The sequence below is a fragment of the Oncorhynchus keta genome, chromosome 17 (genome assembly GCF_023373465.1).
Source record: "Oncorhynchus keta strain PuntledgeMale-10-30-2019 chromosome 17, Oket_V2, whole genome shotgun sequence".
Classification (NCBI taxonomy): Eukaryota; Metazoa; Chordata; class Actinopteri; order Salmoniformes; family Salmonidae; genus Oncorhynchus; species Oncorhynchus keta.
The window spans coordinates 13,252,267-13,277,073 of record NC_068437.1 but is presented as its reverse complement, the minus strand read 5'-3'; the positions used below and the strand labels follow the sequence as shown (position 1 = coordinate 13,277,073).

The 24,807-nt window shown below is 41.8% G+C and overlaps 1 protein-coding gene across 4 annotated transcripts; it reads left to right on the top strand.

Moving 5' to 3' along the window:
* The first annotated feature begins 12,461 nt into the window (after positions 1–12,461).
* On the top strand, positions 12,462–24,488 carry LOC118396458 (bromodomain-containing protein 1-like). Of its 4 annotated transcripts, XM_035790695.2 has the most exons (13): positions 12,462–12,812; positions 14,199–15,579; positions 15,723–15,879; positions 17,773–17,904; positions 18,143–18,271; positions 18,418–18,730; positions 18,890–19,159; positions 19,313–19,810; positions 19,943–20,069; positions 20,319–20,449; positions 21,980–22,089; positions 22,468–22,622; positions 22,803–24,488. In XM_035790695.2, exons 2-13 carry the CDS (start codon positions 14,216–14,218, stop codon positions 22,984–22,986), a joined length of 3,570 nt encoding a protein of 1,189 aa, XP_035646588.1. In that variant the 5' UTR covers positions 12,462–12,812; positions 14,199–14,215; the 3' UTR covers positions 22,987–24,488. The 4 variants fall into 4 exon arrangements, with proteins under 4 accessions (XP_035646588.1, XP_035646586.1, XP_035646585.1 ...); XM_035790693.2 differs by lacking the exon at positions 21,980–22,089 and having other exon boundaries at positions 12,463–12,812; positions 14,210–15,579; positions 15,723–15,891; positions 22,803–22,953; XM_035790692.2 differs by lacking the exon at positions 21,980–22,089 and having other exon boundaries at positions 12,463–12,812; positions 15,723–15,891; positions 22,803–22,953.
* Positions 24,489–24,807: the final 319 nt, after the last annotated feature.

Here is a 24,807-nt window from a genome sequence, read left to right as displayed (position 1 = left end):
CAGAAGGTTCTGGAGGGAATGGACAGCTGGAGAACGGGGACTCTGAACAATGCCTTCAGCCAGATCCTGGTGAATCTCAAACCACATGACTACTAAGGCCTGGAGATGGAAATTTGAGGAAACCTTTGGTGTGGAGATCGACACATTCATGAAGGTTAGAATGCGTAGTTTATGTGGTTTGCCTAAGCAATTTACTGTGGAAATTTGCAGAGTCACCTTGCAGATCCCTGTGCTCCTCATCATCGTGCTCTCCATCCTGGTAAGGACACACAAAAAAACACAATCAAAGAAACACATTGTCACAAGGGTCAATTCCATTTAAATTCTGTCAATTCAGGAAACGAATTGGTAAAATTTTTCTGAAAATAAATGTCCATTTACAATTCTTGAACGAGAATGTAGATTTACTTCCTGTACTGAAATGGAATTGACCCCAATCCTAACTCGCATAGCAGTCATACTGTTTCCGTAGCCAGTTTCCTGCCTGTCCCTGAAGCAGTAAATGTATTCCTTATCTTACTCAGGTCTTTGTGGACAGCAGCGCCCAGGCCGCCATCCAGCACGGCATATCCAGACACCCTGAGGAACGCCGACAGGCAGTACAGCAAGGACGAGATCATCTCAGAGTGGTGGGAGCGTTTCCCTGATGGTGTGCGGCCGGAGGGTTGCTCCAACAGAGCATATCGACCCTCTAACGGTAGAGGATAATACCGACATCCAGGAAGAGGTACTGCAAGAACCAGTTGTAGCTGGAGCCACAACTGAAGGCAATGACTCACAAGAAGCTTAATCCTCTCCAGCTACAAGCAAATCAAATAAGGGGGACGTTGCATCTGAATCTAAGGGGGAAGCTGACAGCCAGGCTGTCCAAAAGCTGAGTCACCCCCCCCTTAAAAAAACACTATATGGTGACTGAAAATCGTGTTGTATGATGCAAGAAACCACTTTGCAAAATAAAAATCATTATCATTATCATTATTAGGCCTATTATTACCATAAAGAGAATAAGGCTTTGCCTGTCTTAAAATACAACACTGTCCCTTTTAGGATGGTTGGCCACCTTTTTTTTAGGCTATAAAATATAGCAGAATTAAACAATCAAAAGCCTGACCAACTTTATGCAAAGGAGATATGTTGTGCTGCATGTGGCAAATGGTGGCCACATGAGAAACTGACTGGTTTTCTGATCCATGCACCTGCGTTTATTTAACTTTTTTTTTAAGGTGACCAACAAATGCATATCTGTATTCCCAGTCATGTGAAATCCATAGATTAAGGCTTAATGAATGAATTTCAATTGACTGATTTCCTTATATGAACTGTAACTCAGTAAAATCTTTTGTAATTGTAGCATGTACCAAACTCAGTGAAGTCTTCCAATACAATAGTCCACATGACTGGCTGCGTTTTGCTACCACCGGAAACTTCAGGAAGATTGGCCATTATTTAGTTTTTCTAAGTAAATATATTTGAAAGTGATCAAAAATGACGTATTATTAGCTAGCTTGCTACAGAAACTTAGCAGCTCATTTGATTTAGCCTGCACACTAAGATAATATTCGCTAGTTAGCTAACTTTACATACTGTATAGCTAGCTACGTAAATTAAAGGTCATCAGCTTGCTATATTCACAGTAGCTAGTTAGCTATCTTAATGCATTAATCATTGTAACTCCAAATGCATTTGTAGCTAGATAGGTAGCAAGCTCAACAGCCATGCGAAGGGAGAGTAACCTACTCTGGATAGGGCAGGTACCTTTGCGGGAGGACGTGAAACTATTCTCCATTTCCAGTCCCTGTCCCTAGCAATAAAAACGGAAGACAGACCTGAATATTATGTTGCTATATCTCTCTAACTTAAGTATAATGCAGCCTGTTTCTTTGTTTTCTGTCCTCAGATACAGAGATCTGTCAAACCCTGTCTGCAGAATGAGGTACCAATGAATGTCCCAAAAGAGTAGGGGTACATTCTTGTATGCCATGGATTATATGTGTACCTAGCATATTTTGTGAACAAAAATGCAGTTAAAAGTCACACACAATGTATAAACTTATTACAACTGGAGCAAGCCAACCCTGATGGGTGTGCACACTTCTGTTCCAGCCCAGCATTAACACACCTGATTCAATATATCAAACCTAATTAGTTAATAATCAAGTGTGCTATTTCTGGGCTGGAACAGAAGTCGTATCACCCAGTGGATCATAGGAGTGACTTTTTTTGTTCACCTGAAATGATGTTTTATTAATAATAGCCTACTTGTTACTAAAATGTCTAGCCTCTACATATGAGTTAGCTTACTTGTACACTTTGAAATGATGAATTTTGATTATTTGACACTGTTTTAAACTTGTTGTAATTAACTGAACTATTATTCAAGATGAATTAGCGTTGATATTGGTTTATCACAGATCACAACCCTGCAATAAAAAGGGGAAGGGAGTGTCTCTTCACTTGAATGTTTCTGTGTTCTCAAATGAACATCACCTTTTTGTTAGGGCATAAGCTTTCCAATTCGTTTTATTTGTTTGTCACCGTTTTTGTTTTCAGGATATCAGCCATGTGTACCCATTTTGTAGCTGATAATGGCATCCAACGCCAATGCAGCCATAGGCCTACAGCAGTGGTTCCCAATTCCAATTCTCGAATACCCCCAACAGCACACATTTTTGTTGTAGCCCCATACAAACATAGCTGACTCAACTCATTGAGGGCCTGATGATTAGTTGACATTGAATCGGATGTGTTTGTCTGGGGCTACAATACAAATGTACTCTTGGGGGAACTCGAGGATCGGAGTTGGGAACCACTGGCCTACAGTAGGATGGCATTAGCCTTATGGGCATTTGCAATGCACCCCTTGACATTGTGCATCTGAAGCAGCTGAAGCTTAACTCACACACTGTTTACATATTGTTCAGCTATATATTCTTAATTTAAAAATTATACCAGAAGACAATGTATGAGACTAATCATTAAACTAGATTTTGTACATGCCTTGTGCTGACATTTGTTTTGGTGTAAATCCAACCCTTGTAATCTAGGTGGAAGCAGGAAATGGGTTCCTTATCATATGCGCACACACACTACTACCAAGTCCAGATACTTTTCTCCAAGAAGGTCTGAGTGGCACTTGGAGGTGCCTCTGTGATAATGAAGATGTTTTGTTTTTTTTACCTTTATTTAACTAGGCAAGTCAGTTAAGAACAAATACTTATTTTCAATTATGGCCTAGGAACAGTGGGTTAACTGGGGGGCAGGGGCAGAATGACAGATTTGTACCTTGTTAGCTCGGGGGTTTGAACTTGCAACATTCCGGTTACTAGTCCAACGCTCGAACCCCTGCCGCCCCGTCTTTTCCGAAGACTACCACAACAATTACATTGTCTATTCTAAATGTATTTTAAATTGTAAAGAAAGGAAATAGTTGGGTTATAAGAAATCAATTTTATTCAATGGTGCTAGGCAAAGCAGAGATCACAGTACTTTTAATTTCACCCATAGCACAATATAGCCTATTATTAAAGTATGGTATGTTTACAATATATAGTATTACATTTGATATATTCATACTGTTTAAGGGGGCACTTTTGTCATGACGACAAGGTGATGGTGCTCTACTCAAATGGCACAACAGAATCATTCAGATTGACCAAAGCATATAATAACCATCTCGTATAATTGAGGGATGCTGTAATTTCCATATATTTTCCCTCTTATGAATAAAGTTCTCAAATTATTATTGGGTTATGATATGAATATATGGTAGCCACTGGAGTTGTTTTGGACAATAATGTCCTCCAGGCTATATAATTTGCGTCTCCCCTTTTCGTGGTCATGGCTTGAAGGGATCCAGCTTTTGTCAAATCATATTTTACATTCCATAACCGATTAGGAGAATTTATGCAGCAGGTTAGGAGAATTAGGTTACAGTTAGCTAAAAATGCAAAAAAAAATACATTTGACAAAAGCTGGATCCCTTTCGGCTAGGACCCCTTTCTCATAGGCCTAGATTACATGGTTGCATTGATCTGCTGTCAGTGTCAGTAGAGTAGACCTAAATTACCATCGTATTAAAAAAGATTCTGCTAATTTCTCCAGTCATATTAAATTTAGTAGAATTCAGTGGTGGTCAGTGCCGTGTAGGATGAGGGAGGATGATTTTTTTTTCATGAGCATGGCCTTATTTCTATTACAGCATATTGGATAACTCATTTATATTCCACTGTTGTTGCGAGGTCAAGCTAAAATATCTAAAGGCCTGAAAACTCGGCCAATTTGTTTTCCACAACGAGAAGAGTTGCCATATTTATACAAAAAAAAACAGTTTCCCATGACGTTATCGAGTCAATTAAAGAAGGAATATCATAGTATATTGTAATGATGTCATAGCCAGTTGGAAGCAAAATGTGTGTTGCCTCAAAATAATAATTATTACAAGCTATGACATGATATAATATAGGAATTTGAATATGTGGCAAGAGAAAATATATTTTGCCCTTGTTCAACTCCCCAAGATAATTTTCCAATGGATGTCGATTTAACTCGTTTGACTCCTATGATTAAGCAATAAGGCACAAGGGCATATGGTAAATGCCCAATATATCACGGCTAAGGGCAGTTCTTAAGCACGACGCAACGCGGAGTGCCTGGATAAAGCCATTAGCCTTGGTATATTGGTCATATACCACAAACCCCCAGGGGACCTTATTGCTATTATAAACTGGTTACCAACGTAATTGGAACAGTGGTATATGGTCTGATATACCACGGCTTTCCGCCAATCAGCATTCAAGGCTCGAACCAGGTTTATAATTGTAAATAAATCCCCTTTGTGCTAGTGCATAACTGTAGTAAATCCGACAGGAGAGTTTGAGTGATAAAAGTTGGACAGAGGATCTCAATCTCTGAGCAAGAAACACTTGGACGAACAAAAAAACAAATTTTAGGCTATTTTCTGGCAATCGTGATGTTATTTGACAATAAACTTTTATAAATGGCCCATTTACGAGATTGACTTGTTATTGCAATAGGCATAGGCTACAGACTAAAATCTGTGTTTATGATTGTAATTAAATTTTTCCATGGTTTGCTTAGATAAAGGCATATAGCCTATAGCCCCTGATCTACATCTAATTTCAGATACTCTACAGTAGCCTAGACAAGATGCAGGCAATATGTGAACTGAACTATTTAGAAGCTTGCTTAGTTCAAATTAACAGACTAATTTATTCAACATTAATAGTGAGGCGATTTTGAGATAAGAAGTGCTTGTTTTTCCCAAATGCCTGCTGGAATAGGATACTGAGAATGGGGTCATAATTTTAATCACTGAATTAAATATTAATAATATGTATATGAACTGAATATGCTTGTCAACAAACAGCCAGTGTTTATTTTTTAGAATTTGCATTACCTGGAGCCTAATCTGACTACTGTTACTGTCCCTCAAATGCATTCTAACAACTGCTTGGCAATTGCGATAGAGCTTTGATAATTTCCAATTTAATTAACTAAACGTGCAATTAATAATTGGATAATAACACAAGGCTACAACAGCTATAAACTGAAGTTACAGGTTATTTATTAAATTGGTTTGATTGCTCCAGGTAGGCTACACAAGTGGCACAAATTGATTTGCAATGACTCCAGTGATATCATATTTTCAACATACACTACTTGTCAAAAATTTTTATCACACCTACTCATTGGCGTATTGCTGCAGAATGCTGTTGTAACCATACTGGGTAAGTGTGCCTTCAATTCTAAATAAATCACAGACAGTGTCACTAGCAAAGCACCCCCACACCATAACACCTCCTCCTCCACGCTTTACAGTGGGAAATACACATGCAGGGTCATCTGTTCACCCACACCACGTCTCACAAGGACATGGCGGTTGGAAACAAAAATATCCAATTTTAACTCTAGACTAGCCTTTTTTAAAGTATGAGTCGTGATCCAAAGTGGGTCGCGGACCTGTTAATGTTGGGTTGCGATGTGTCAGAGTAAATTTATAATTATTTCATTAATTACTGGAATTGATTTGGGCAAGTGCGCTCTCTGCTTTGCAACGGTCTCTGCTGAGTTTGGCAGCTGCGTGAATGTGAGAGGGAGGTGCCCGTGTGCTTGAAGATTACTCCGCGACACACGTGATGCAGCGCTGTGGTTCAGCAGCAGATGATGCGCTGTCTACCACTGACTTGTCATTCCCACTCGTCATCACTCACTGCTGTCATCAAATGGATTCATGCTAGCCACAAGTTCTGACTGAGCTCAATTGTCATGAAACACATATACAGTGATGAGTTTCTCTTTCATACAAACTTATAACGAGGAGCGCCCACAATGTGTTTTGTGTGGGAAAGTTCTTAGTTATGAAACGACACGTCCTGACCAAACATCCACAGCATGATGGTAAACCCAGGGAGTTCTTTCAGAAAAGGGTCGAATGCTTCAGGAAACAGTGCTTCGACAGTGAAAAAGTAAATCAGCTAGCAAGGCATTGTTGTCATTTTGCCTTGTACTTGGCCTTGTACATAGCTAATAGCTATCATTCACCACAGCAAGCTAGCTACTGATAGTGCTACTGTACATCTTACTGAAGTAAGTATTGTTGAAAACTAGTCTAGATTGTAACTGTTGCTGTTAAAATAGAATAATAATTTTGATTCTTAACTGGAATAAACTGATTGAAGCAAGATGCTTTTTGAGGCAAACATACTCACACAGTTCTGGGTTGCTCATCTACCAGTCAAAAGTTTGGACTCACCTACCCATTCCAGGGTTTGTTGTTATTTTTACTATTTTCTACAATGTAGAATAATAGTGAAGACATCAAAACTATGATATAACAGATACGGAATCATGTAGTAACCAAAAAAGTGTTAGACTAATCAAAATATATTTTATATTTGAGATTCTTCAAATTGACACCCTTTGCCTTGACAGCTTTGCACACTCTTGGCATTCTCTAAACCAGCTTTATGACCTAGCCACCTGGAATGCATTTCAATTAACAGGTTTGCCTTCTTGTAGAATTTCTTTCCTTCTTAATGTGTTTGAGCCAATCAGTTGTGTTGTGACAAGGTAGGGGGGGTATACAGAAGATAGCCCTATTTGGTAAAAGACCAAGTTCATATTATGGCAAGAACAGATCAAATAAGCAAAAATAAATGACAGCCCATCATTACTTTAAGACATGAAGGTCAGTCAATAAGGAAAATTTCAATAACTTTGAAAGTTTCTTCAAGTGCAATCGCAAAAACCATCAGGAGCTATGATGAAACTGGCTCTCATGAGGACCGCCACAAGAATGGAAGACCCAGAGTTACTTCTGCTGCAGAGGATAAGTTCATTCGAGTTACCAGCCTCAGAAATTGCAGCATAAATAAATGTGTCACAGAGTTCAAGTAACAGACACATCTCAACATCAACTGTTCAGAGGAGACTGTGTGAATCAGGCCTTCATGGTGGAATTGCTGCAAATAAACCACTACTAAAGGACACCAATAAGAAGAAGAGACTTGCTTGGGCCAAGAAACATAAGCAATGGACATTAGACCGGTGGAAATTTGTCCTTTGGTCTGGAGTCCAAATTGGAGATTTTTGGTTCCAACCACTGTGTCTTTGTGAGACAAGCTATAACCCCACTGCCACCATGGGGCACTCTGTTCACAACGTTGACATCAGCAAACCAATAACCCACACGAAGCCATATACACTGTTTGCCATCTGACCAGTACAGTTGAAACCATGATTCATCAGTGAAGAGCACACTTCTCCAGCGTGCCAATGGCCATCGAAGGTGAGCATTTGCCCACTGAAGTTGGTTACGAAGACGAACTACAGTCAGGTTAAGACCCTGGTGAGAACGACGAGCATACAGATGAACTTCCGATATGATTCTGACAGTTTGTGCAGAAATTCTTTGGTTGTGCAAACCTACAGTATCATCAGCTGTCCGGGTGGCTTGCCCCAGACGATCCTGCAGGTGAAGAAGCCGGATGTTGAGGTCTTGGGTTTGCGTGGTTACATGTGGTCTATGTTTGTGAGGCCGGTTGGACGAACTGCCAAATTCTCTAAAATGACGCTGGAGGCGGCTTATGGTAGAGAAAGAAACATTCAATTCTCTGGCATGGCAACAGCTCTGGTGGACATTCCTGCATTCAGCATGCCAATTGTACTCTTCCTCAAAACTTGAGACCACTGTGGCATTGTGTTGTGTGACAAAGCTGCACATTCTAGAGGGGGCTTTTATTGTCCCCAGTACAAGGTATACCTGTGTAATTATCACACTGTTTAATCAGCTTCTTGATATGGCACACTTGACAGGTGGATGGATATTATCTTGGCAAAGGACAAATGCTCACTAACAGGGATGTAAACTAATTTCTGCAGAAAATGTTATACAAGCTTTATGAACGTATAGAAAATGTATGGGATATTTTATTTCAGCCCATGAAACATGAGACCAACACTTTACATGTTGCATTTATATTTTTGTTCAGTGTAGCTTTGCCACCTATCTGTCATACATAATTCCCCCATGTCATAATGACACAGACAGATTTGAGTTAGTTCTAAAGATAATGACTCTGGCTTATCTGTACAACACTACAAATAATACTTACATATAATGTTGAAGTCGGAAATTTACATACACTTAGGTTGGAGTCATTAAAACTTGTTTTTCAACCACTCCGCAAATTTCTTGTTAACAAACTATAGTTTTGGAAAGTTGGTTAGGACATCTACTTTGTGCATGACACAAGTAATTTTCTCCAACAATTCTTTACAGACAGATTATTTCACTTATAATTCACTGTATAACAATTCCAGTGGGTCAGAAGTTTACATACACTAAGTTGCCTGTGCCTTTAAACAGCTTGGAAAATTACAGAAAATTATGTCACGGCTTTAGAAGCTTCTGTAGGCTAATTGACATCATTTGAGTCAATTGGGGGTGTACATGTGAATGTATTTCAAGGCCTACCTTCAAACTCAGTCCCTCTTTGTTTGACATCATGGGAAAATCAAAAGAAAGCTAAGACCTCTACAAGTCTGGTTCATCCTTGGGAGCAATTTCCAAATGCCTGAAGGTACCACATCCCTCTGTACAAACAATAGTACGCAAGTATAAACAACATGGGTACCGCGCAGCCGTCATACCGCTCAGGGAGGAGAGGCGTTCTGTCCCCTAGAGGTGAACGTACTTTGGTGAGAAAAGTGCAAATCAATCCCAGAACAACAGCAAAGGACCTTGTGAAGATGCTGGAGGAAACAAAGTATCTATATCCACAGTAAAACAAGTCCTATATCAATATAACCTGAAAGGCTGCTCAGCAAGGAAGAAGCCACTGCTCCAAAACCACCATAAAAAAGCCAGACTAAGGTTTGCAACTGCACATGGGGACAAAGATTGTACTTTTTTGAAAAATGTCCTCTGGTCTGATGAAACAAAAATAGAACTGTTTTGCCATAATGACCAATTGCCACCAAGCTTCAAATTCTGGACTGATGTCTTGAGATTTTGCTTCAATATATCCACATAACTTTCCTCCCTCATGAAGCCATCTATTTTGTGAAGTGCACCAGCCCCTGCAGCAAAGGACCTCCACAACATGATGCTGCCACCCCCATGCTTCACGGTTGGAATGGTGTTCTTCGGCTTGCAAGCCTCCCCCTTTTCCTCAAAAGAAGCAAAATCTCAAGACATCAGTCCGGAATTTGAAGCTTGGTGGCAATCGGGTCTTCCAAATGGACAATGACCCCAAGTATACTTCCAAAGTTGTGGCAAAATGGTTTAAGGACAACAAAGTTAAGGTATTGGAGTGGCCATCACAAAGCCCTGACCTCAAACCTATAGAAAATGTGTGGTCAGAACGGAAAAAGCGTGTGCGAGCAAGGAGACCTACAAACCTGACTCAGTTACACCAGCTCTGTCAGTAGGAATGGGCAAAAATTCACACAACTTATTGTCGGAAGCTTGTGGAAGGCTACCCGAAAAGTTTGACCCAAGTTAAACAATTTAAAAGCAATGCTACCAAATACTTATTGAGTGTATGTAAACGTCTGACCCACTGGAAATGTGATGAAAGAAAGAAAAGCTGAAATAAATAATTCTCTCTACTATTATTCTGACATTTCACATTCTTAAAATAAAGTGGTGATCCTAACTGACCTAAGACAGTTGTGAAAAACTGAGTTTAAATGTAATTGGCTAAGGTCTATGTAAACTTCCGACTTCGACTGTACATACTGCACTACTGCCATTGTCGATATAATTGGAATGAGTAGAATGGATATTCCTATTTCAAACAGTGCTGGTTGGGGTGGACAGCAAGTAGCCTCTTTTCACAGCCAATGTATCTCCAACACTTCGTTTGTTATCCTTTGATGTGCATTCTAAGGTGGAGCACTCCCAAAAATGACCAAATGTGATTGGATCTTTTTCGATTCTAATTCTACAGTCAAAATAATCTCTGTACACATACAGAAGCTCTCAGGTTGCTTTTCAGCAACATGTCAACATCTTAAAGCACCCAACAGCGCTCTTGCCATCGCAGTGGAACTGTTGCCTTGTTGCATGGCTGCCCTCCTGACGTTCTTTGGGACTGTAAAGTTCGAACCTGGGTAAATTTCGATCTGCAAAAAATGAATAATTTAGTCATATGCTGTAAATGACTAGAAAGCATTGCAAGTACAGTAACATAAGTCATACGTTTTCAAAACGTTTACATCACAAATTATAAACCTACAATAGTTGTCTATGCCATCTCAATCTAATCTCAAAATGAGATGGCAAATGTAATCTACAGTAGCTACAAGAAACAACAAAGTAGTAGTGATAAGACACTGAATGCAATTAGAAAATAAACCATCCCTACTTGTGAGATTTATGTATGGTTTTTATATGTATACCATTAAAAATATATATACATTTCAAAGCAACAAATGCATTGAACAAAAAACGAATGTTCTGAGTACATTTTACATAATGAAAATACATATCTTTATTATATTTTTTTTGTATGGGGTTGTGAGATTTACATTTACATTTAAGTCATTTAGCAGACGCTCTTATCCAGAGCGACTTACAAATTGGTGCATTCACCTTATGACATCCAGTGGAACAGCCACTTTACAATAGTGCATCTAAATATTTTAAGGGGGGTGAGAAGGATTACTTTATCCTATCCTAGGTATTCCTTAAAGAGGTGGGGTTTCAGGTGTCTCCGGAAGGTGGTGATTGACTCCGCTGTCCTGGCGTCGTGAGGGAGTGTGTTCCACCATTGGGGAGCCAGAGCAGCGAACAGTTTTGACTGGGCTGAGCGGGAACTGTACTTCCTCAGTGGTAGGGAGGCGAGCAGGCCAGAGGTGGATGAACGCAGTGCCCTTGTTTGGGTGTAGGGCCTGATCAGAGCCTGGAGGTACTGAGGTGCCGTTCCCCTCACAGCTCCGTAGGCAAGCACCATGGTCTTGTAGCGGATGCGAGCTTCAACTGGAAGCCAGTGGAGAGAGCGGAGGAGCGGGGTGACGTGAGAGAACTTGGGAAGGTTGAACACCAGACGGGCTGCGGCGTTCTGGATGAGTTGTAGGGGTTTAATGGCACAGGCAGGGAGCCCAGCCAACAGCGAGTTGCAGTAATCCAGACGGGAGATGACAAGTGCCTGGATTAGGACCTGTGCCGCTTCCTGTGTGAGGCAGGGTCGTACTCTGCGGATGTTGTAGAGCATGAACCTACAACCTATATACACTACCATTCAAAAGTTTTAGAACACCTTATAATTCAACGGTGTTTCTTAATTTTTTACTATTTTCCACATTGTAGAATAATAGTGAAGACATCTAAACTATGAAATAACACATATGGAATAATGTAGTAACCAAAAAAGTGTTAAACAAATCAAAATATATGTAATTCAATTTAAATTTATTATACAATTACACTGTACAACTACAAAACAATATGCCGTAAATGACCACTTCCACCAACTGTTAATATGAACATTTTCTAACCAAAAAACAATTGAATTCAGTGTCCCCCAGTTAGCATACTCTCAATGTCATGCCCAAATAATCTCAAAGTAACTTCAAACCAAATAATTTCAAATTAAATTTGAAAAGAATCCTGAATAATAAACCTTTTTTATTTCACCCTGGTCATGGCCCTAAACAATGTAAAAATATGTGGAATTGCAGGAAATTATATATATTTTTAATGTGCTGGGAATGTTGTCTCAATTTGGGGTAGAGAAAACGACATTCACGATAGGAAATCTCAATTCAAGCTATAATCAAACATTAACAACCCTACCACCACCAAATTGTCCCATCATATTTGCGATTCGAATAGGCAACCAGCCACCCTCTGGACCTTTGTGGGAAACTTTGTGCTACGAAACGTCAATTGAACAAAAACTTGATCCCTTCTAGCTAAAACTCCCCCCACCTCCTTGATGTTTGCAATTTCTTTTCGCTGGGACGTAATCACGTCATGCCGTAACTGGGGAGCCGCACAACCGCATTGTTGTTGGCGAAAAGAAACCAGGGGCTGCTAGCTACTGATCGTTAGCAAGTCGCAAAAGGACATTAGTATTTGGTGGCTCTTCAGAAATATTTATGTTTGTAATAGAATCGAATTTGGAATTTAGGCCGTCGTCGTTTAAATTTATAATTCAAAGCTGCTCGAGCGGTGCCCGTTGGATGAGAGGATTGTGTGTGGATTTACTGCTGCTGCTCTGCAGGCCACATCGCCATTGCTTGCAAGCGCTGCTGTTTTCAAAAGCGGAATTACCGAAAATACAAAGGTAACGTTAGATGGCTATAGCCGAATTTGCTGTCTATGCACATATGTATGCTTTTCAGAACAACCTAAATGCATTTATACAAATGGATTATACATTCTAGTGAAGAAAATGATAACTTAAACGTGACCGAATCGACTCGGATTCTTGTTTAGTCGGACGCCATATTTCCTTCCTTTTGGTTTATTGTGAACGTTAGCTCGCTAGCTCTTGACTTGAGGCCGCTGGCGCTACTTTTACGGGATCCTCCTCTCCTAGCTCAATATACATATTATTTATGTCTGGCTCAACCTTCAACTAACGTTACTTCTAAAGCTATGTAAGTTATATGTCTTACTAGCTAGCTACTAAGTTAACTACTACGTTAGGTGGCCGCAATACATTGGCTTTACGCTAGCAGTTAGCCAGCTAGCCTAATATACCTATCAAGGCAACTCTACCATAACGATAGCTATCTAGATAGTTGTGTTTAAGTAGCACAATTTAGCATTGCCAGGATAGCTAATTGGTTAGCTATTTTTTGCTGAAAGTTGACTAACGTTAGCTAGGCTAGCTAAATGGTTGCTTAGCAATTATGTCAACTTAATAAGATGTTGGGCGCAAGGGACTTCCCATTTGTTTCTCCCGTCTCACCCCCTTCGTTACAATGTGTTCTGTTAGTTGAGAATACCTACATTTGTTGTCAGTGGAATTTCCCAAGGACAGTCGCCTGGTACCATTTGGAGTCATAAATCAGCTGCTGTGTTTGGCTTTCATTGTGTAGTGTGTACATGCCCAGACTCTGCCAAATATTTCAATGACTGTGTTTCTTCGAAAAAGAGATGACAGCTCAGGCAACCTGTCTATTTAGCTACTCCCCTGTTTAGCATGTATTTTGAATGAATGCTCAACTACGAAACAGCAAACAGTTAGCAACACTAATATGTTATACCGTTTACCTTCCAAATGATTTAGAGTAGTTACAAATATTTAGTTTATGATTTCATCAGAACAACAAGAAAGGTATGCCTCTCCACACTTCAAGTAGGCTAGTTTGGGACTTTGGGTGAATATAAAAGTTAATTAGCCCCAGCCTAGGTTACTAGCAAGCAAATTGGCACAGGTACTGTAATAATATAGGCCTATCCAGGTTGTGGAGAAATTGCATTTATTACATACACCTTCTTACTTTTATTTCCCGGCTGCACACCATAAGGAAGTAAAAGTGATGACACATTGTATTCATCCATGCCATGATATTTGTCATGTCAATGAAAAGCCTTCTGTTGTGTCCACTCAAAAAAATAATAGACAACTGAAACCAAGAAAGAGAAATTGTGACTATTGATATATTACAATCTTGGTTGGTATTGGCCTAAGTAAAATCTCAATCAAAGTGGGTTTTCTTAGCATTTTTTTAGGTCTTCATGATGAAGAAAAAAGTACGGCATTATAATCGCATGTCCACGCCCCAGAGGCCCCCCTCTCCCATCAAACCTTCACCGAACAAGGAGACCCTGACATACGCCCAGGCCCAGCGCATGGTGGACCTAGAGATAGATGGCCGCGTGCACAGGATCAGCATCTATGACAAGCTGGATGTCATCGCTGACGATGATCCCACGGCCCAAGAGATCATGGAGTGCAACAGCAACAAGGAGAACAACGAGAAGCCCCAACAAGTGCTGGTGCGCTCGGTGAGGCTTAAAAACAACCAGCAGAAGAAGAGCGCCGCCCTCACCACCACGCATGGGGCTGCCCCGCAAGGGAGCGCCCTCCTGGAACCCAAGTTCCGCGCAGTGGAGTACAACCTTCCCGCGGTGCCTCGGCGGCCCTCCATATATTATAAGTATTCTGAGAAGACTGCCGAAGAGCTGGATGAGGAAGTGGAGTACGACATGGATGAGGAGGATTACGCTTGGCTGGATCTTCTCAATGAGAAGAGGAAAAGTGAGGGCGTCAGTCAGGTGTCCCAGAACCTCTTTGAGTTCCTTATGGACCGCTTTGAGAAGGAGTCCTTCTTTGCCAGCCAGGGTCGGAGCGACCCGCAGACCCTCATCGATGAGGATGCTGTGTGCTGCATCTGCATGGATGGAGACGGACAGGACAGCAACGTCATCCTCTTCTGTGACTCATGCAACATTGCCGTGCACCAGGAGTGCTACGGTGTTCCCTACATCCCTGAGGGCCAGTGGCTGTGTCGCCACTGCCTCCAGTGCCCCTCACGGCCCGCTGAGTGCGTGTTCTGCCCCAACAAAGGCGGTGCCCTGAAGAAGACTGATGATGACCGCTGGGGCCATGTGGTGTGTGCCCTGTGGGTGCCAGAAGTGGGCTTCTCCGACACAGTCTTTATCGAGCCCATCGACGGTGTCAGCAATATTCCGCCCGCCCGTTGGAAACTCACCTGCTACCTCTGCAAGGAGAAGGGCGCCGGGGCCTGCATCCAGTGTCACAAGGTTAACTGTTATACAGCCTTCCATGTCAGCTGTGCCCAAAAGGCCGGACTCTACATGAAAATGGAGCCTGTCAAAGAAGTCACAGATACGGGGTCGCCCACTTTCTCTGTGAAGAAAACAGCCTTCTGCTGTGCTCACACTCCTAAAGGGTGCACCCGGAGACCCCTTGCTATCTACAAGGAAGGCCATGCTAAAAACGGTGTCTGTCACAAGAGGGGTGACAAAAGAGGGATGACGAGGTTAAAAGGGTGGCAGAAGAAGAAGAGCAAGAGAATAGTGGTGGTGCCTGAGGAAGAGGCTCCAGCTGTGCCTGGGCCTAGTATAACCCCCAGCAGGTTGGCATATTATTTTTTACTTCTTTTGTCTACCAATAACTAAATATTTTCCTAAATAACAAATCTCCCAATGAATGTGTGAAATGTGCATTAAAAAGAATAATCCTGTGTCTGACCAATGCTAACATATTCTCCCCTCTCAGTTTCGACACGATCCTCAATCAAGTGTCTGTCCAGAAGAAGAAGGCGTTTGTGGAGCGGGTCCTGAGCTACTGGATGCTGAAGAGACAGTCGAGGAACGGCGTGCCACTGATCAGGCGGCTACAGGCCAACCCTCAACCCCCCAAACCAGAGCAGCCGGTCAGTCTAGTGGTCAGTGTAATTGTTTAGTAGTTTTCATGGTATCCGAATCCTTGTAATAGACAATTGTGTCTGCTTTAAACATGTTGTTTTTAAACCGCTCTCCAGTGCTTGGAAATCAGAATAAAGCACACTAATACTTGAATTGAGAAAAAGACAGTTTCCTGTGTCTAGGCCTTTTTCTCAAAAGTAGGTTTTTGGATGCTAGAGATATGGGCCATTTATCCATTTCAATATAGACTATAAAAGAAGAGAAGACATTTAATAGAAATTTGCCTAGTTTATTGGTCAGTGGAGTAAAAAACAAAAACTAATAGATCACAGTCGATGTCCATTGAAGGTACAGTGCATCAGCAAGTATTCATACCCCTTTACTTATTCAACATTTTGTTGTTACAACCTGAATTCAATATTGATTAAGTATATTATTTTCCTCGCCCATCTACACACTACCCCATAATGACAAAGTGAAAACATGTTTTTACAAATGTTTTCACATTTATTGAAAATGAAATACTGAAACATCTAATTTACGTATGTGTTCACACCCCGGTGGCAATACTTTGTAGAAGCACCTTTCTGGGTAAGTAAGTCTCTTAGAGCTTTCTACACCTGGATTGTGCAACATTGGCCCATTTATTATTTTCAAAATTCTTCTACCGCTGTCAAAGTGGTTGTTGATCACAGCTTCACAACCATTTCAGATCTTGCCATAGATGGTCAAGCAGATTTAAGTCAAAACTGACGCGGAGACTCGTGAGCATTCACTGTCTTCTTGGTAACAACTTTGGTGTGGATTGGCCTTGTGTTTTAGGTTATCATTCTGCTGAAAGGTGGTTCATCTCCCAGTGTCTGGTGGATAGCAGACAACCAGATTTTCCTCTAGGATTTGCCTGTGCTTAGCCCCCAAAAACATTCTTTAACGATTACAAACATACACATAACATGATGCAGCCACCACTACGCTTGAAAATATAGAGTGTGGTACTCAGTAATATTTTAAGGCAAAACTAATACAACACTTTGAATTTTGGACAAAAAGTGAATTGCTTTGCCAAAATATTTGTAGTATTACTTTAGTGCCTTGTTGCAAACAATGCATGTTTTAGAATATTTGTATTTATTCTGTACAGGCTCCCTTTTCACTTTGTCAATTAGGTTAGTATTGTGGAGTAACTACAATGTTGTTGATCCATTCTCAGTTTTCTCCTATCCCAGCCATTAAACTCTGTTTTAAAGTCACCACGGTGAAATCCCTAAGCAGTTTCCATCCTCTCCGGCAACTGAGTTAGGAAGGACGCCTGTGTCTTTGTAGTGACTGGGTGTATTGATAGACCATCCAAAATGTAATTTAACAACTTCACCATGCACAAAGGGATATTTAATGTGTTTTTGATATTTTTACCCACCTACCAATAGGTGCCATTATTTGTGAGGAATTGGAAAACCCTCCTGGTCTTTGTGGTTGAATCTGTGTTTGAAGTTCACTGCTCAACTAAGGGACCTTAGTGTGGGGTACAGAGATGGGGCAGTCATTCAAACATAATTTAAAACACTATTATTGCACACAGTGAGCCCATGCAACTTTAGGCTTGCCATAACAAAGGGGTAGAATAATTATTGACTCAAGACATTTCAGCTTTAAATTTGTAATTAATTTGTAGACATTTCACAACACAATTCCACTTTGACTTTGAGGTATTGGGTGTAGCCCAGTGACATCTCAATTTAATCCATTTTAAATTCAGGCTCCAACACAACAAAATGTGGAAAAGTCGAGGAGTGTGAATACCTTCTGATGGCACTAGCTCTTTGTCATTTTCTGCCGCCTTACCTGAGAGTAAGGTCTTGTGGATGTTAATTAAAATGCCCTTTTGGACACTGATGTTACAGGATCGCAGGGTGGAGGATAATCGAGTGATGAAGGAGCAGCTAAAGGAATGGCACCGCCTACGCCACGACCTGGAGCGAGCTCGCCTACTGCTCGAAATGATCAGGAAGAGGGAGAAGATAAAGAGAGAGGAGGTACAGAGAATTGGTCCCGGTTTTTCATTCTCATAACCCCAGTAGTGCAATAAGAATGTTTGTGTGACAGCATATCAATGGCTAGTAGTTGTAAGACCTCCTATCAATAAAATTAGGTCAAATTAATTTCCTTTTAAAAGATAATCTGCATTGTTAAAAGAGCTTTATAATTGGTTGTTTGATCCCCTTGTAAATGTTAGTATACTACAGCTTTGTGCTATGTCCTGTAACCATTCAGATGAAGCTCCAACAGTCCGTTCTAGAGGTACAGCTCACACCCTTCAACATTCTACTACGAGCTGTCCTGGACCAGCTTCAGGAGAAGGACCAGGCCAAGATCTTTGCCCAGCCTGTCAGCGTTAAAGAGGTATGATCCCCCATACCCCCAATAGAATGTTACTTTCACAAATGAAAAACAAATGGTACCCTCACAGAGATTGTATATCGTTCTATTTAGTTATTTGGGTACCTTTCACTTAGCATCATGTTTTATTATTATCTCTCCATCCTCAGGTGCCTGACTACTTGGACCACATCAAGAACCCAATGGACTTCTCCACCATGAGGAAGCGCATTGAGGCCCATGGCTACAAGAGCCTGGAGGAGTTTGAGGCCGACTTCAACCAGATCATATTCAACTGCATGAAGTACAACGCCAAGGACACATTCTTCCACAAGGCCGGTCTGCGTCTACAAGACCAAGGCGAGGCCATCCTCAGGAAGACTCGTCGGTATGCAGAGCGAATCGGCTTTGACTTTGTCAGCGGGATGCACCTCCCTGAGCCGCCCAAGGTGGAGGCTCTTCCCCCTTTCTCCTGGGACGATGGTAAGGACATTCTACATATGTTTACTTCTCCATTTATCTTGTACACAGCCTAAGTTATATGCTTGCACACAGCGATTGATTTATGTTACTGTAGTTTTGGGGAATGGGGAAATGTTTTGAGCTCAGCCAACTAAGTTGTTGTCTGTGTGTGTCTTGCAGTGGACCGGATACTAAACCCAGCCAACCGCCAGCACATGTCTTTGGAGGAGCAACTTAAAGAGCTGCTGGAGAAGCTGGACCTGAGCAGTGCCATGAAGTCCAGTCCGTCTCGCAGCAAGCGACTGAAGCTGCTCAAAAAGACCATCACAGACGTTCGCAGCGAGATATACCTAAAGACGAGGCACCCCGCTGCCGCTTCCTCTGAACCGAAACCAGCAGATACTGAGGATAAACCGCTGCCTCCCACTGGACACAGCACACAGGAAGAAGGTACATATCGGGCTGTCCTAAAGCTATGAATTGGTTCAATTAAACCTTCTTTATATCTTACTTGATGAACTGTAGGCTATTAGCTAATGATTGTTTATTCCACACGTCAAAATCATTTTAATTTTCTACTGTGCTTCTGTTTTGATTGTATAGGAGGCAAGTCTTTGCCCCCACCAAAACTAGAGCCGTTGAATTTTTCGCCGCCGCTTGTCAACTCAGACAGTCATTCAGAACCTCCCATGCTCAAGCCCATCAAATCCAATGCAGACAAGAGCCAGAAGATCTCCAAGTGCAACGGTGTCAAGACCGCTACCTCTGTACCCCAGGAACCCATGAACGGGCACATTTGTAACCCGCTGTTCCCAGTCAGTGACCTCAGTTTCGTGGCCACCTCTATGCTTGCAGAGCCCTCTGGCACGGGCAACAGGCGGACCAATGTGCTCTTATGCAAGTCCAAGAGTACTAGCCTGCAGAAGTCCCCAAGGACAGCAGAGCACTTGCCCGGCTCCCCGCCGCTGGGGGCCAAAACCTTCCTCTCTGTTGTCATTCCTCGCCTTGAGACCCTCCTTTTACCCAGGAAGAGGACCCACAGTTCCAGTGGAGACTGTGACGAAGATGAGGAGGAATCGCCCATCAAGCGCCTTGACACAGGTAAAGCCCAGTGTTAATATGCAAATGTCACCCTTCTCATTCATGTACAAAATTCATATTTTTGGTTTGCAAATGTCATAGTAATGGAGAGGCAAGTGTGTGTGCAGGCTCTGACCATTTCGTTGTCTCCAGGACTAGCTAATGGCTTTGTCGTTGAGCCAGAGAGCGAGGCTAGCCCCAGTAGGCCGCTGGAGCCTCGCCGACGCTGTGCCTCTGAGTCCAGCATCTCCTCTAGCGGCAGCGTGCTGTGTAGCACAGGGTATGCTTGTTAACACCTCAGCACAATGGCAATAATGCAGACTCTGCCGGCAGCACTCTGCTGTGTAGCACCAGGTACAGGATTGGCAGTGGGCCTACATCACAGTGCCACATTAATGTAGTATCTAGATCCTCCAGCAGCTGTCTGTAGTCTATCATCACTTACCAGGCAAAATGTTGCACTCGACTATTAGCGCATTTGCCATTTGCTCATAGTAGCCTCCTCGGTTTTCCTTTGTTTTTACTGTAGCACGGTCAGAGTGCCAAAAAACGGAAAAGGGAGGCCATCCATGGCACGTAGGAGCACAGTGGACGACAAAAACGCACTCATCACCTGTATCGAAAATGGGGACTTTACCAAAGCCGCTAAGATTGCTGCAGGTGAGACACTGGTTCTTTCTGTAAATAAATGCGAAGACTGGACTTATATTATGAATGATAAATGTATACATTTTTGTTGTATCCTTCTAACATTTCTATCTGGAATAGCTGGCTAAGTCCTCTTGTCATTGCCTGCTACCCAAAGGCTTGTTCATAGTAGTTTGTTTTTAGCTTTGGAATTCTACCACTTTCAATAGCTCATTGGCTGGTAGACATCACGGAATTCTGCTGTTCTTACATTAATTGGCTTGCCATGGTCCACAAGTCTCAGCTTAGAAAAGTAGAGGGTAGCCTGAAATCCAGACCTGCTAGTGGCAAGGAGTGGAAGGTTAGCACAAATTGACTCGTACCCAGGCTAAGTAGAGGGGCTGTTTTTGTCCCGAAGTGTGTTTTATTGATATTCATAGAATGAGTGTTAAGCAAGTTCTGAGATTGATAGCAGATATACACTGAGTGTATAAAACATTAGGAACATCTCCCTAATATTGAGTTGCACCCTCCTTTTTCCTCGGAACAGCCTCAATTCGTTGGGGCATGGATTCCACAAGGTGTCAAAAGCGTTCCACAGGGATGCTGGCCCATGTTGACTCCAATGCTTCCCACAGTTGTCAAGTTAGCTGAATATCCTTTAGGTGGTGGACCATTCTTGATACACACGGGAAACTGTTGAGTGTGAAAAACACAGCAGCGTTGCAGTTTTTGACACTAAAACCAGTGCGTCTAGCACCTACTACCATTCCCCGTTCAATGGCTTGCCCGTTCACCCTCTGAGTGGCACACGTACACACTCCTTCTTTAACCTGTCTCCCCTTCATCTACAATGATTTTAAGTGGGTTTAACAACTAACATCAATAAGGGATCATAGCCTTCACCTGGTCAGTCTGTCATGGATAGAGCAGGTGTTCCTATTTTGTACACTCTGTGTATATAGTCTTGTGAGTGTGCATATAATCAATGCAAGATAGTCTGGGGAACCAATGTATTTTGATTAAGACAATAATATGTGTGCCAGCATGTGTGTGTTCCTTGGTAAGAATGCATCTGAGCACAGTGTGACAAGTGACATGAGCTTGTTTGACAAAGGACAACTGAGGCTCCCAGCACTCTGCGTTCTAACACTGGGGCCAGGGCAAACTTTTTTATATTTTTTTAAACAACCCTTATTCTGTCACCATCTTGTCCTAGTGGACTGAGCTGACAATGCCCCAAGGCACCAATGGTCTCCTCGTCACCCAGTCTAGACTAAGAAATCCCACTTCCTATACATAATTCAGCAGTTTTCAGTCATCTTCTACTCTGTCGCAAACGAAGTAATGGTTACCCTCTACAATTCATTGTTTCAAAATTCCTATAACTAAAACTGTATTTCAGTGTTTTGATGCCCTGTAATACTTCCCTGTGTGTGAACGTACTGTATGTTCATGTTTTTGTGTGTCCTGTCAGTGTGAGCATGGCTTTTAGAGTAGTCTCTTGTCTGGTTGCAGTGAACCCCCCCCATAACTTGCTTGTCATTATTCCTGCTTCCGTAGAAGTTGGCAACGGAAATATTTGGATGCCTGCTAGCGCTGCAACATATGTACTGGAACCCCTTAAAGTAGTTTGGGCAAAATGTAGTGGATATCCCTCCTACCCCGCCTTGGTGAGTTTGAGTGAGCGCATGTCCCAGACAGGCCAATGCCCATCTATATATGTCCCATTTCCATCCATTCCTCTCATCGTAAGTGGTGTAGCTCGTGTTTGTGCACGCCCTGCAGCTAGCTGCTCAGCTTCAGTGTGTTGTGGGTGGTTTGAGTGTGTTAGGAGTCACACAGATGGCTTACTGCTTACAGCTTTCTGGTTGACTCAGGTAGCATGGCATCTGTGTGTGGTAGTGTGTGTCGTCAGTGTGTGATTGTGTTAATGTACGTTCCTGTCCACCAGTTTGAACCTTTGCTGCACCACAACCAGGATTCCCCTGCATCCTCTTGTTTTCAGGTCACTACAACCAATCACTTCTCTCGCCCCCTCCCCCATGCAGATCATAGACCACAAGATGCCGAGGGCGGGGTGTCACCACAACGGGGTCTCTCTCCCTCTACCCCCTCTGGACGTCCTCAGGGTCGGCGAGCAGATGCAGTACAGGTCCGAAGAGAAACTCTTCCTCGTCCACTTCTTCGACAACAAGCGCAGCTGGTGAGACGACACTCCCCTTCTATAGTTTGACACTTGTAATAATCTTCAAATGTGTCCAACAGTTTATTTTTAATCAAATAGTCAGTGCTCAGGCTATCTTGAGTTGCAATGGCAGTCAGAGGTAATATGATGTAGCATAATTCTAGCATCATCCTAACGATACATCACTGGCTTTGACAGGCAATGGCTTCCTAGAGCCAAGATGGTTCCCTTTGGTATCAATAAGACTGTGGACAAGATCAAACTGATGGAGGGCTGCTCCTCTGGCACCCGTAAAGCAGTGCAGACCGCCTTTCATCGCGCTGTGAGCCACCTGAGCCAGGTCAAGGACAAGCCTAGCAGCAAGCCCTGCAATGTGGACTAAACCTGCTCATGCATCCCCTCACCTCTAGGTGGAGCCCTTCTTCAACTCTCCTTAGTTTACTTGATATTCCACAGCAGTCCCAGTATTCCTCTAACACACACACCCTCTCTTCGTGTTTACTGTGTACTGGGGGAGAATCTAAAGCCCTCAAGTAAGTAGCCCTACGGTCTCTTGGTGCAGGTTTCCATTCCACCTCGTCTTGATTATATCAACTGAGCTGCTCATGGGTAAATGGTATGTGTATGACACCACTACACGCATGCTCCCTTTTAATCTATTCCATTCTAAAAACTGTAGCTGGCAACATGTAATATCCACATGAATCAATGAGCTATGCAACTGAACTCAAGCGATTTGGGTTGGCGTGTGCAAAAACCTTAATACAGAGTCCTAGAACTGACTCACGAAAATCACTGGCCTAACCTGATGAATGTTGAATTTCTGTCCTGTAATATGCTGCACCTTTCACTGCTGCAACTTTCACTTCCATCATGATTCTCACCCTCATTTCCTCTCTGCAGTTGCCCTGTATTTAACCCTGTAAATACCTGTACAAGGCGTGACACTAATTTATTCTGTTTTCAGTTATTGGTACTGCGTGTTCACTTTCTTGCTATTTATGCTGTAGGGGTGATTCATGTCAGCACTATGGTGCTTATTAAATATTTGCTGGTGCTACAACCTGTGCAAGTCTTGGCTACAACTGAGACTCATCCAGGACAAAATATATACTGTATCGATTGAACGTTTTGTTTTTATTTCGGCTCCTTAAGTTATTGAAGTTTATGGACAAGCTTCTCTCTGCATTATTGTGGTTTTTGAATACAATAATGTTTTTATGGGATTTAGTGTGTTTTGTTTGTACATATTTATATAAATCTATATAATTGTATACATAAGATGCTTTCAATGTTTAAAACCAGAAAGTGCATCATTCACACAAAACCAAAAATTTGCTGCCCAGATTTGATTCATTTTATTAGATTTTTTTTTTATTACAGTTTTTGGTGTGAGTGTGTGTGTGTGTGAGAGCGAGATCTGTGAATAACCTGTAAAAACGTTGTCTTCGTTCACAATGGTTTTGACTGTGTTACAGGGACCTATACCATGACCATAGGTGAATGTGCCTGTACTAATTTATTGTAAAGGAGAAATGTATATGCATTACTTTATATAGAAAGAATTGTAAGAGATACTATTGTCTCACTAGGAGCCAACTGTGTAAAGGCCATTTTTGCATATTGTTTGTTTTAATCAGAGGCATTAATCTTAAAGGTGGGGTGATAGAATCCATTATGTTTTATTCAGTTAGGAGGATCTGGGGTAGCAGTGGGTAGATTTTTTTTCAAAATCCATTTTTGTATGGATGTTCTGTAAATAGACTTGATCCTGGTCTTATTCTCTGGGAAAACCACATTATAGCCAATGGGAGTGGATGCTGGCAAAGTCCAGTATGTTTTTATATAAAAACACTGAAAATAAAAATGGTATTGAATCACTGATTTTCTGTGTGGTATGGATTGTGTTCAATGAAATTAAGACAATTACATAGACAACCACAAGAAGGAGCTGTGCCACCATTGTATAGAGTGCAATTCATTTACATTATGTTTAACCATGGCATTGTGGAGCAGGTCAAATCACAAGATCACCTTCATCAATACATGATGGTACATTCATGATAAAAAGTTGCTGTCATAAAGTAGCCTAATTGCCCCTTTCAAAACATTTAATTCCTTAAATCTCTTAAAAGCTTTGACATTGATCTGGCATTTGTTTCTTTTGTTAAAATGGCAATCTAGAAAAAAGTGTCTTTTCTTC